Source organism: Anser brachyrhynchus, assembly GCF_964034855.1.
Source record: "Anser brachyrhynchus genome assembly, chromosome: 2".
NCBI classification, from domain to species: Eukaryota; Metazoa; Chordata; class Aves; order Anseriformes; family Anatidae; genus Anser; species Anser brachyrhynchus.
In genome coordinates this window covers 51,434,689-51,447,724 of record NC_137695.1, presented here as the reverse complement: position 1 = coordinate 51,447,724, position 13,036 = coordinate 51,434,689, and the positions used below count along the sequence as shown (strand labels likewise).

The window sequence follows — 13,036 nt, the reverse complement described above, 5'->3', positions numbered from 1 at the left end:
AAAAGCGCCTAAAATCGTTAGGGGTAAGCACAAAGAAGCAAAGTAAAAATTAAGTAGTTATTGCCTAACTTGATTTTTTCCATTTAGCATTTCAAACACCATTTGGGTCCTGTTTCTAGGGTAAATGGAGAATGCTGTGTTCGCATACGTGTGTGAGAAAAGCTGGATGGAGGGCCTCATGGGTTACAGCAGTGGACTAGGAGCCACCAGTGACTTGAAGTTCTGGCGACTCCTGGGCCTTCAGCTCTCCTGACTTTAAGGACAGTCATTCAACGGCCTTACACAGAAGTTTTCTCATCTATGGGGCGGAGGTATTACTCTACAGAGCTGAATGAACATAAACTGCATTTAGAGAACATGGCAGCGTGTTTGAAGCAATACATAACTGTATGCGTTATGGTAGAGGTACGTTCCCTCACAGTTTGCAGTGAGTTACACTGAAAAGCACAAATGGCCACTGACTACAGGAGTCTTCCTGATACTTCACGGGGGAAGCCACCAATTAACCTTCCCCCCGGCCCTCCATGCAAAGCCCTGTCCAGAACTGCTGTCCTTTCTGCGACTCCGCATGCTCCTCTTTGCGCTGGTGGAAAAAAACGTACAAAAACACACACACAAAAAGACCACAAGCATTTGCAGCTCATAGCTCTTTATTGAAATTCCGGTCCTGAATCGCATCAGCAGCCACCCCTGCGTGTGGGGCAGGAGGTAACGCACTGCGGGCCGGTGGGACGAGGAGGAGGAGGAGGAGGAGGAGGAGGAGGAGGAGGAGGAGGAGGAGGAGGAGGAGGAGTGCTGGTGGTGACCTCAGGCTACCTCCGGGGCGCACCAGGCGGCCTGTCCCGAGCTGACACCGGGGCCGACCGACTTTCGTGCGGCCGCTCCCTCCCCCGACCCAGACACATCAATCCCAGCGCCCTGCCGGCAGCCTCCCCCCGCCCTTTCGGCCATAAACTTCCCCCTCCTCCTCCTCCTCCTCCTCCTCCTCAGCGCCATGCCCCCTCCCTCAGCGCCGCCCCCGCCCCTACCACCGACCGCCGCGGGGAGGGGGGGGGGGGCGCTCCTCGCCGAGCAGCCAATGGTCGGCGGTGCACGGAGGAGGGGGGGGGGGTGAGCGCGAGGCACGCCGGGAGATGTAGTTCGCCGGCGCCGCCATTTTGTGGCGAGGGAACTACAACTTTCCCGCGGAGCGAGGACAATTGCCGGGCCCTGCGCGGAGCCCCGCGGCCAGGCCAGGTGCTGCCAGCGACCGGCGGGCCCCGGCGCACGGCCGAGCCCGGGGGACGGGCGCAGGGCCGGAGCGGAAAGGAGAGGAGGCGGCGGCGGCAGCGGGGCGGGGAGGGGAGGGGAGGGGAGGGGAGGGGGCAGGGCAGGGCGGCGAGGCCGAGCGTGCTGCGCGCTGAGGGACCGTCGCCAAATTCCCCCCCAGGGCTCGCAGCGGCGACCTTGGGCCGGGTGCTGCGGCTGGCGTGCGGGTTGGGAGTTGCGGGCATGCCCTAAGCGGTGCCCGGCTGTGTGTGCGTGTGCCTGTGTGTTGTATATATATCTATATACACGCGCGCACACACACACGCAGACCTATATATTATAAAAAAAAAAAAAAAAAAAGAGGCAGCCCAGGTCCATTTAAAGTTGCTGGCGGAGAGCTGTTCTCATTGGTTAGGGGGGAGCTGGAGGAGCAGAGACACACACAGTGCGTGCAGCCCTCACTGCTGCTGCTGCTGCTGCTGGAGCTGCTGCTGGTGCTGCTGCTGGTGCTGCTGCTGCTGCTGCTGCTGCTGCTGGAGTTGTCTCTGCTGCTTTTCCCTGCTGCAGCAGCGCCAACGTGACTTCCAACATTTTTGTTATTTATCTTCTCCCTTCAGTCCCTTTCCTTTTCCAAGATGTAACTACGGCTCTGACACTAAGGACCTGCAGATCGCTTAGGTGGCTCGAGAAGGAAAAAAGGGGATATCGAGGGCGTCGTTTTTTGTGTTTAGGGGGAAATTTTCCATTATAATGTTTCACTAAAGTGAATTTTTTTTTTTGTTTCCTTCGCATTCGTCTTTTTTTTTTTTTTTTTCGTCCCCCATACCTCGGATTTATTGCTAGGAGAATCACATTGTGAGGAAAGAAAAGTCGGATTACAAGATACCACTACAAACAACCCCCTCCCCCCCAGGATTTTTCGGTATTTTTTTTTTTTAATTGTCGCGGCTTTAATTCATGAAGCAATTGTCCCCTTTTGCAATCAGAATTTGGATACCAGAATGAGCAAAGAAAGACCCAAGAGGAATATAATTCAAAAGAAATACGTAAGTGGTCATAACATATATCATTTGACTCCCAATTTTAGGAAATGGCAGTGAATGTCAAGTTTATAGCTAATTCTGCGGCTATACGGTTTTTAAAAGAAATGTAATGCTGGATTTGTTTGGGGTTTTGTGTGTTGTTGTTGTTGTTGTTTTCTTTTTTTTTTTTTTTCCTGCGGTGTGGTGGGGGAGTTTCAGAGGCCCCCTTTTCCCGGGGAAGCCTTCCATCCAGCCGGGTTATAAAACCAGCCTGTGCCTCGCGGTTCCCCCGCTGAACAAATGTATTGACCTCAAATGACACAATCATCATCTAGTTTTCGATGAAAGGCGGGGAGCTCGGGGGGCTGCCGCGGGGGGGGATGCAACGAGACGGCGGCTGCCAGCGCCGTGCCGCCGGCTTCTCCCGGCCACCCATGGGTGCTCCAGCCCGGAGCCTGCTGCAACTTGCGGCCGCTGGCCGTGCCGGGCCGTGCCACACGGGAAAATGGCTCGGAGAAAAATATTTGGGAGAAGGAGCCGCAGCCCGGGCTCTCCGCTTCTGCTTCATTTTTTTTTTTTTTAATTAATTAATTTATTTTTAATCCGGCCGATCCCTCGCGATTGTCTGCTCCTTTAAAGGGGAGAAATGTGCGTGGACGTGGGGGGGGGGGGGGGGGGATTTTTGTTCGTGCTCCAGTTGCGTTTTGATTGGCATAGGGGAGTTTTTTCTTTTCGTTTGGAAAAAAAGGCAAAAAAAAAAAAAAAAAAAAGCGAGGGGGGATTAGGCGAATATGCAGCAGACCGAATCGCGATTTTTATCTGCACGTTGGAAAAATGCTGCGTTTCGGCGTGGCGTTTTGGGGCGGGGGGACACACAGACAGACACAGACACCGTCGCTTTAGGGTGTGTTTGCTGCGACACTTTAAAAGTTGCAGTTTATATCGTACGTGTCGCCGGCGCCCGTGGTTGTCGGCGGGGGCCGTACGTGCGTTTCCGTGCAGGGCGGGTGACCTTCGGGACACTTCCCTCTGCTGCTGTTCTGTGCATTCCCAAAAATTTAAAAAAAAAAAAAAAGGCAAAAAAAATATAAATAAGGGGGATGGGTGGGTGGGTTTTGGACCCCCCGCCGGGCGCTGCGGGGAAGGAGGGGGGGGACGTGGTGCTAGGCGGCAGCCGGGCACCCCGGGGCCGGCTTTTGGAATTAAAATACATCCGCATTGCAGAGGGACGGGGAGCCCGGAGCCGCCGGGCTGCAGCTACGGGATCGGGCGTGCGGGGGGGAAACTCTGCCCCGAGGCGCGGGGGGCGCCCAGACAAAAGCAGAGCCCGGCTTTAGGGGAGGGGACACCGCGGTGCGAACGGGGCTGCGGAGGGGGATAAAGGAGGGTTCGCCCCAAACTCCCCCGGCCCGGCGGGGGCGGACAATGCCGGGGCAGGACACGGGGACAGCGCGCCGCGGGCGTGCTCCCGCGATGCAACTTCGCCCCCCCCCCCCTTTTTTTTTCCTAATTTTTATTTTTTTTATCCCATTTTAATCCGCATCATCATTTAATTTCGCCTTATCCTTATCGTTCTTCTTTTACTATTGCTTTTTTTTTTTTTTTTCTTCCCCCCCCCCCCCGGCCTTGACGGCGGCGGCGGGGCCCTCCGGCAGCAACAGGTATCCGGGGCCGCGCCGGGAGCCCCGCCGGACACCGCCACCGCGCCGCCGCCGCCGCCCGGCCAGGTTCGCCCCGCGCCCGTGACGTCACAAAGGGAAGGGCCTGCGCGCCGCGCGAGCGCTCCGCCGCCTCGGCCCGCGCGTGACGTCACGGGCGGGGCGGGGGCGGGGGGAGGCCCCGGGGCTAAGAGCGGGGCGGGGGGGGGGGCGGCCCCAGGTGGGCAGGTGTGGGGGTGGCATGGTGTGGTGTGGCATGGCATGGCAAGGCACGGCGTGGTATGCTATGGCATGGCACCGCATGGCACCGCTGGTTCCGGCGAGGGGGCCATGGTGCCAGCAGCCCCCGCCCCGCCTGGTCTCATGCCCGCCTTGCTTGGCGTGACACGCGTGGCGCCTTCCCCCTGGCCGTGCCGTGCCGTGCCGTGCCTGTTGTTGTCTGCCCACCCAGAGGAAGGTGCAGCCAGCCCGCCAACCCTCCCACACCCCCAGCCCACCTTCCCCAGGGACAGGCTGGCCCCCTCCATAAACCATATCCCCGCGGGGCACTGTATACCCTCTGGTCTCGCACCCCCGTGGGCTCAGCGCAGAAACCCCATGGGGTGGCTGGGGAGGTGAAGTGGGCTGCTGGGTGTTGGGAGCGGTGTGGGGGCCGTGGAGCATGACAACAGTTCACCCGGCACTGCGTGGAGCCGGCACCGAGTGGGGTAGATGGGGGTACCCACACCTGACAGCCCCCTGGTGCTCCAGTTCTGGGGCGAGCAGTCCCCCCCGGCTCCTCCAAAACAACATCCCGTCTGGGTGGCACATCCCCATCATCGGGACATTCGGGTAGCTGCAGGCCGCCGTCTTGCTCTCAAGCAAAGCCTGCTCGGGCTTTTTGCTTTCCAGCGCTCGTGAAACGAGTTCTGAAAGCAAAAAGGTAACAAGAACAATGGGGTGAAGCCCGCGTGCCGTGGGCAGCTGTCGTGTGGCTCCACTCGCTGCTTCGTGAGTAGCGGTAATTAAAAGTTCCCCAAAACTTTGCATTATCTTCGCAACTGATAACCCAGGAATGAGGAAATCCGCATATGCATCTCCCCCCCCCCCCCCCGGCTCTTTAAAAACGCTATTGCTTAATTTTTAAGAGAGCTATGGCTGACTCATTCAAATCTTGCTTCTCACTTTATCCTCCTCCTTCTCAAACATCTTTACATATCAAATATTGCCTTTTGGCTCAAGCCTCAGAAAACTGACAGCTTTGTAAAGCATCGCCCGAGAAGCCAGACTGCATTCAGTATGCGCTTGGAATTAATAGTTCTTAAATGAAAACCTTTGAAGTCTCGAGCGTAATTTCACAGGTGTGTGTTTTTCTGCCCATTTTCGTGCTGTCGGAGAGCACGTCTTCTCTTCCTCCCGGTGCAGGCCTCGGTGTATCGGGCCTGGATCACCGTCCCAAAATACCTGCACAGCTCTGCCAGGGTAGCAGATGGCGAAACGCGATTCAGGAGCAACGTCACTGCCGTCACCTCGCATGACACCTCCTCTTCCCCGCGGAGGTGCCGTGAGGGGACGTGGGTCCCCTCGGGACGGCCTGCGGAGAGCCTACCCCCCCCCCCCGTTGGTAGTGGCGCCTGGAAGCGTTGTGTGCGTTAAAATCCCTCCCAACGATGCCTTTGAGGTCGCTGCGAGCAGCAGGCCAGAGACTGCCTCGTCGGTTGTGCCTGTCGTGAAACCTGGCGGCCGCCCCGCAGCGCTGCCATGGGGTCGGGCACGCGAGCGAGGCCCTGTGGGTGCTCAGGCCCCGGTGCTGAGGCACTCCAGGGAGCCGGGGGAATGGTGACAGCAGCAGCCCCTGGGGAGGGGACATTTTTGTGCTCCCCACGGCTTCAGACTCACCCCGTTGCCTGGCCTTGTCTAGTGCACGGTGGGGTTCCCTCATTTCTCACCCCCCAGCACCCCGTTTCCCTGCCCCACGCTGAGGGGCGTTGTGAGTAGGGCCAGCTCCTACAAGGCATCATGTAAAGCCGCTGCTGGGTGACGGCAGGGGTGGTATGATTCAGTGTGCCTTGCGTTTTATTTCGGGTAGCCTTCTGGAGCTTTCTTGTGCTGGGTCTTTTTCAGGCTGGTGGTGACAGTTCCAGCATTGTACCTGTTCCAGCAATGTAGTGTGCTGAGCTCCTTTTTTTTTTGTATACATAACTTAGGCAGCTAGTGTACGGATGCTAGCCTCTCTTGAGAGTTTGCATTCCTCTTAACCTCCTCCTGGTCTGTTGAGACTGCAGCTTTATGCTGAGTGGCATGACGGCACGTAACTAGAAACTAGTAATCACAATCTTTTTTTTTTTTTTAATGAATATTTACTTCTTGCTATCAACAAATGCCTTGCACTGAGATACTAATGGACTCCTGTTCACTCCAACAGACCGTGAGCCAGAATTCTGCGTAGGATGCTGTCCAGAGTGAATTATAATGAATCAAGGCCCCTGTGAAGAGTTTCTAATGTTCATTAAGCACTCTCACCTTCTCTTATGAGGCCTACTAAGCCAGTATTAAAAATATATTACCCCTTCCTTTTCTGTAGATGTAAAATAACCGTTAATGTTACGCATGTTAAAGGGTGGTATAAACGTCAGCTCATTTTCTAATGTAGTAGCATTCCCTCCATTTTATTGTTTGATGAAACAGAAAGAAGTCCAAATTACTTGCCTGAAGCTACGTACTGTAACAGTGGCAGAGAAGGAACCAATCATTGTTTCTGCAGCCTGGTCCAATATTTTGTCATGTAGCTTACAGGCGCTTGCTATTAGGCATGGCATCTGCTATACAGAGACTACTTGATGTGGTTCAAACTTTCTTCAAGGCTTCCCCCCCCCCCACCCCCCCCATTATGTTCTGGACTGTGAGATTACCAGTGTATTTTTAACAGAATTAAAAGAAAAAAGTTGTATTTCAGCATGGATACTTGATTTTTTTTTTTAAGTGATGATCACACCCTGCAGCTGATAGAGACCAGTTGATACTGTGATGACTCAGCTGTGGGAGTATTACATAAAGTAGGTCACTTTTAAAATCTCATAGACTGAAGCTAAAGAGACTCCAGGTTTAAAATTCGTATTTTGTTTATGCCCATTTCAAACTAGGATATTTCCTAGTTTGAACATAACTGAAAGTTCTTGAGGAGGAGGGAAATGCTTTTTTGTTTTTCTTTTTTTCTTTTCTTTCCCTTTTATATTGTATGGTGACTGAATTCAATCAACTTGAACTTGGGGATGGAGGGGGGGAAACACCAGCTGCTTTCATTTCTAAAGTTTATAGTTTGCAGTATTCAAGTGAAAGGAAGGCTTAAAGGTAATTTTAATGTAGGGAAAGGAAAAGCAGAGACATTTATTATTACTATTTTTTTTTATTACAACACTCAGCTTTTGTGTGATTTAACAGATGTGGAATTTGCAGAGGAATACATGCATTGCTGCAAAACCAAATTTGCATTTTAAACATTCTGTTTTTTCCCCCTAGTCCTTTGCATGGCTTTCTTCCCAACTATAAATGTAAACCAAGTGTAAATGATGCATTGTTTGCTGTAGTGGGCAGACAGTCTGAAAACAATAGTGCTGATGGATTTGACTGCCTCTGTGTAAGATTAACGGGACATTAACTTTCAAGTCTAATAATGCAAATTTCAGTGTTGCCAAACCTGAACTTCCCTTAAATGTTTCCTGATGTTGATGGCCCTGAATGTCCCTATTCTGCTGGCCAAAAGTGAACGGCTTTAACGATTTAGCTCTTAACCTTCAATGTAAAGCCCCTTAACCTGTTGTTAGGGCTTTCTTTAGAGAAAAGGATAAGAGGTACCTGGGGTATAAGTAAAAAGTAAAGTAGAAAATGGGATATGATACGCATATACTTTTTGCACTTACTACCATTTTTTATTTAGGGCATTCTTAAGTGGTAGGAAGCCACTAGAAAAGTTAAAAGCTGCAAAATGCTTGTAAAATTCAGGTCTAGCATGTGACGAGTGCTTGGTGCTGAAATTCAGATACAGGAAATAATACGCTTGCCAAAATGTATTTGGTGTTCTCTTAGATCTTTGATGGGTTGTTTTGCTGGCTCACTACTAGTGGGAATATTGGATGTGGTCCTTGCTGGTTTTTAACGGGGAGGTTTTATTTGGGAACTCTAGGCTTTCATTTGTTAGGGTGGGTTTCTTGCAGCCTGTCGCAGAAACGTTTTCTCAATGAATCAGTAGGTGCAAGGTTTTAAACCATTTGTCGTTTCACTTGCTCGGGTTTCACACTTTCCCTCGTGTAATGACATCCTGTTCTGATGTTGTTCCTTCGGCAAGCCGGCAGAGGCCTGGTATTTCCAGCAGTGGGCTGTGGGAAAGGAGTAAGCCCTTTAATTACAGGCGTGAGGAGGACTTGTTTGAAAATACTCTGGCTCTCCTTCCCTTCCACGTGTGCTTTTTGTTCGTCAGTCGCTTCTTTACGCAGACGCAGGGTCCAAAGATGTGAAATGCTGCTGCCAAACTTGCTATGGGAGAGTGGCCGCGGTCAGTGGCCGTGTGTTGCCGTGCCTAAAGCCGCGTTTCGGGGCTCTGGGCTCCAGGCTGCGGCTCCCTGGTCCGCGAGCAGACGGATCGTGCGAGTGTTCCCCATCTGCTCCTGTGCAAAGTTTATCAGCTTAATTTATGCTGCTGCGGGAAGCTCTTCAGATGCACCAGCTTGGCTGAGCACAGGAGCAAAGAAAAAAAAAAAACGCTCACGTGGAAATCGTTCCACCGGTTCACGTACGGAAGAGTGGCATCTTAAACCGTTCCAGCATTTCTGCAGCAAATGTCGCATCCCAGACTGAAGTGTCAGAAGCCATATCCTGCAAATTTATCTGGGGGAACAAAGCCTCCTTCAATCAGACGTGAAAAGGAGCTCATTTGTGCGATTAAAAAATGCAATTAGAAGAAAATGGTAAGCCTGTACTGAGGTCTTTTCTGGCCGGTTCTTCCCTTGATTTGCTCTGCAAAAATGCAGCCCTGGATCTGTGGCTGCCACTGCGTTGCTTTTACTTCCTAAAGGCTAGAAGAAATGCAAATAAAAAGAACCGAGTTGAGAAAGTGTGGCGTGCTGCAGTGCTCCAGGAGGGCTTGTGGTATTCGCGTCCCTGCGTTCTGCTTTCAGTTCTTCGAGCTCGCCTTGCTGGTCTGACATCTTTTGCGTGACGCGATGCTTGCAGGAGATTAGCGTGTTTTGGCACACACGCGCTATGATGACTGGCTAACGATATTTGTAAAGTTCAAGAATAAACCATGGGAGCTCATTCTGACATAATCTACTAATCTTAGTTTTGCACTTTGATACTGCGTTGTCTGGGCCAAGTTAGGATGACTGTATATTACAAGCAATTCATTTTTAGCTGTACTTGCAGATTAGTTCTGAAGCAGTGCGTGCTTTTAAATTAAGAACAATGGGAGTGAATTTGGAGAAACTATCAGCTGTTTCAACAATGTGCATATGGAAATCAGCTATGTGCCTATTTTAAAAATAGATTTAAAACAGATTTATGCAAGGGGGTAGAGGTATGCGCTCCCCATATTTCTGGGCTGTGTCGTGTACTGGCACTTTGACGTTTTTCTCCTTCACGGCCCACAAGAGCAGGGCTGTCTTCTCTGCCCTTTCCCACATTTGTGTTTGGGGGAGAAGAGAGACTTTTCTTTTCCCTCTGAGGACTGTGCTTTGTATTCTTCTGGATAAAAAAAAATAAAAATAAAAAAATCTGCTACTGCTTTGAGTATAAACTTCAGTCTGTCACGAGGCATCCTGCTAGTCACGCTGCATTTTGGGGAGTACAACCAAGACAGCAAGCTTTTGAGGCTCCTCAGTGTCAGGAATTCAGTTTCCCCTGGGAACTCCACTGAAACAACGAGTAATGATTTTCTAGCCGTGTGTTTAAGAAATACAAACAGGAACTTGAAGGTGTAAAGCATGTAAGTCGAGTGCATTGCAACACATGGAATATTTTTTGAGGTCGCTACTAATAAAGTGGACAGAAACCACGAATCTTAGGCAAGAGTCTGCCCAGAGTTTTGCTTTGATGAGATGTTTATCATTATTTTAATTAGTTGTTTCATTTAGCATATCACTTTTTATGCTGTTCTCATACGGGAAATCTTTATGCCCCAAAAATGCATAGTCTAGAAATTGCATTTAGAGTTTTAAGTTGCTGCAGGCTGCCACCATATGTTTGTGGTGGTTTTTTTTTTTTCTTTTTTCTTTTTTTACCCCCTTTTTATAAGGTGCCTGTTAGGCAGAGTAAGGGTGATTTAGAGAAGGGATATGCTTCGTTCTTTCTCACCTTTTTAATTTCACGGTTATTACTTTCAGTGACTTTGTCCCACGGAGTTCTTTTTGGTACATCAAAGTTGTAAGCCAAATCTCTCAGCTGCAGCGTGCATGCAGAAAACCCTATAATACAAATATCCAGCCCTGCACGTATGCCAGATCAATTAACTTCTTAGCTCAACTCGAGCTGAAAAAAAATAGCTTTGCTTCTGTTTTGGTTTCAGTGATACAAAACTTGGTCCAGACTTTGAGTTTACAAAACTCAAAGCCAAATAAAAAGAGCATTAGCTATTATTGTTTGCAAAGCTGACTGATAGCTGAGCTCATGTTATATGCAGTTCGTGTTTGGGTGACATCCCAAACGACCGGCCCTAACGTGAATGTTTTCCTTAGAAGGGTGACATAGATGGACGCCCGAGATGCGGTTTTCTGGCTTGATAGGCACTCGTTTTCCTTCTCGGTGCGTGGTGATAATGATGAAAATTCTCATGGCCTATTGCCATCGTGTGGGCTGGCTTTCTGAGACCGGGGAACATCCCTTTCATTTTCAGATACAAAGCAGAAGTTAATCTGTTGGAATAGCATTTCCTCTAATCATTTATTAAAAGCTGTACAAAACTCAAGACTGTAAGAAGGAGGTAGTTTTTCTGCTACTGAGACCTTTATGCTAAGTTAGAAAAGCTTTTACCAACATTAATTTTTTGTTGGTTGTTCAACATGCAACGGGGACAGTAATATCACTTTGTAAGACAAGAGGCCCTGTGTTACTTAGAAGCTGGAGTTACAGCATGTTACAGTAACTGTTGCTCGTGAATTATTTATGGCGTGGAAGAAATAATGGTCATCCTAATGGCAAATAATTTTGAAGCTGGCTTTTTCTGTCTTCAACTCTGTCAGTGATGCCTTGAACCAGTAAAACCTACAAAAATAAGTATCTGTAGAGAGGAGCTGCTCTGTTCTGCTCCCCCCTTCTCCCCATCCGTGCTGGGAAAGTCCTGTGCGAAGCTTTTGTGTGTTGTCTTGGGTGACAGTCTCGCTAACGTGGAGGCCATTAATGCTAAAAATGCTAAATCTGCCTAATGCCGTGACTTTATGATCACATTAAACCAGCACTGTGCTGCAAGAAGTGGTTTAGCCTCTGGCTGTTCCCCCTCTCCTCTGCCGGCCAGCATTTATGCCAGGCGATAGATAGCTCCTGTCGCAGGTTGGGAATTTGTCCAGGTTAAGAACAAGCCGGCGAAATACGGTCGACTTTTAATGTGGATTTGCTTAATGTTGCAGTTCGTGGTGTAGCTGTAAAAGTGCTTGGGCTGGAGAAGGTGTTGCAGGGACGCAAATGGAGTGGCGAGGGAGTGGTTGGATCGCTTCTGTGAGCAGCAGCGTGAGGTTAAGTGGGCTGTGAAACGATGACTAAATAGGAGACGAGGTACACGTTTTATTTCCTAGCAAACAAAATTAGCAGTCCTTGTCTATTTTAAGCATTGTTCAGGCATGGATTTTTCTGTACTCGTCCTTCTGCTGGAGAATATTAAATAAGGTTGAAATGATGTTAGGCCATGCTGGTGAAAATGAAGCTGAAGATGTTTGGGCGTGTGGTCATGGTAGTGCCATAATCATTCCCAAAGTGTTAAAATATGTTAGAAAAGGGTCAAAAATGTACCGCTGTTGTTGCATGTTATGCTTGCTTAGGTAGGATTTGACCGATTTAAAACTTGAACAGCGTAAGAAAAAAGAGGAAGAAAATAAAACATATAGCTGTGCTGCTGGAAGCTGAGTTCCACCCACCGTTAAATGTGGTAGAAGAAGCAGCACTCATCCTAAATGGAATTCTTTGTGGAACAGGACTTGCTTTTGGGTTGCCTTTGAATACACACACGAACGCAGACGCACACATGACACACATGGTGCCCCATGGAAGTGAAGCCGCCGCACCCTTCTACTTCCTACAACAAAGACCTGCTTACAGAGGGAGCTCCTCCGGAAATTTCCCATGGCTTTCTTAGCTTTACCACTGCAGAGCAAGTCCTGATTGCTTCTCTTGTTAAAAAGTCTATTGAATGCGCAGGAGAACTGACATGCTATTAATGTATTTTGCCCCGAGTTCCCTCGTAGTGTGAGAAGGCCAAACCATGCCAAATCGAGAAGCTACAGAAAACAAGGTTTCCTTTAACTGGAGGAACATCAGGATGTGGCATCACATGTCTTTCTCTCACTGCTGAAGCCAGCGCTGGTGACTTTACTGATCTTTCCTGTGTGATACAGTTCTCAGCGTGTTTTGGCCCTACCAGTATAACTGCAGAGCTTCATATGAAACACAGTCACCGAAATTATCTGTCTTAAAAAGTAATTATGCCTTTATTCTCTTCCTTTCTCTCCCTCTCCTCATCTTTAAATGACGTGGTTTTATTGCAAGCCTGCCGAGGCTCTTTAGTGGCACAGTTCAGGGGATGGTGGGGCACAAGCCCCCCTTTGGCTTTGCTGTGGTTGAGGAACGCATGTGTGGAAATGCACCCTCGGTTTCGATCCGGCAAGGCACTGCAGCACGTGCCTGTCTCAAATATATGAATACTCTTACTGACGTCAGTTGAAGTACTTGGAGCTTGCGAGTTAAGCACGTGCCGAAGTGCTTCTCTGGACTCAAGATTTTGCCATTCCTGTTTAAGAGAGTGTCTAAGTATTTGCAGGCAGGAATGCTAGCTTTTGTTTTTTTCTTTTTAAAGAGGGTGATAGCCATTTAATGGTTTTCGTGGCTTTACTGGATGTAGTCTTGACTGTTTGATTTGTGTGTGTGAAC

The 13,036-nt window shown here is 49.6% G+C and overlaps 1 protein-coding gene across 3 annotated transcripts in view; it reads left to right on the top strand.

Annotated features, from left to right (window-relative positions):
* Positions 1 to 1,158: 1,158 nt before the first annotated feature.
* JARID2 (jumonji and AT-rich interaction domain containing 2) overlaps positions 1,159 to 13,036 on the top strand; it is a 212,232-nt gene continuing 200,354 nt past the window's right edge. The window contains exon 1 of one of the 3 annotated variants that reach the window (XM_080581035.1): positions 1,159 to 1,236. Coding sequence is in view for 2 of the 3 variants with exons in the window: in XM_080581036.1 (XP_080437162.1) it covers positions 2,250 to 2,294 (45 nt within the window). In the remaining variant the exon portion in view is untranslated. Of the gene's footprint in view, positions 1,237 to 1,406; positions 2,295 to 13,036 lie in introns of those variants that run through there. The other 2 variants (XM_080581036.1, XM_080581034.1) reach the window with 2 other exon arrangements.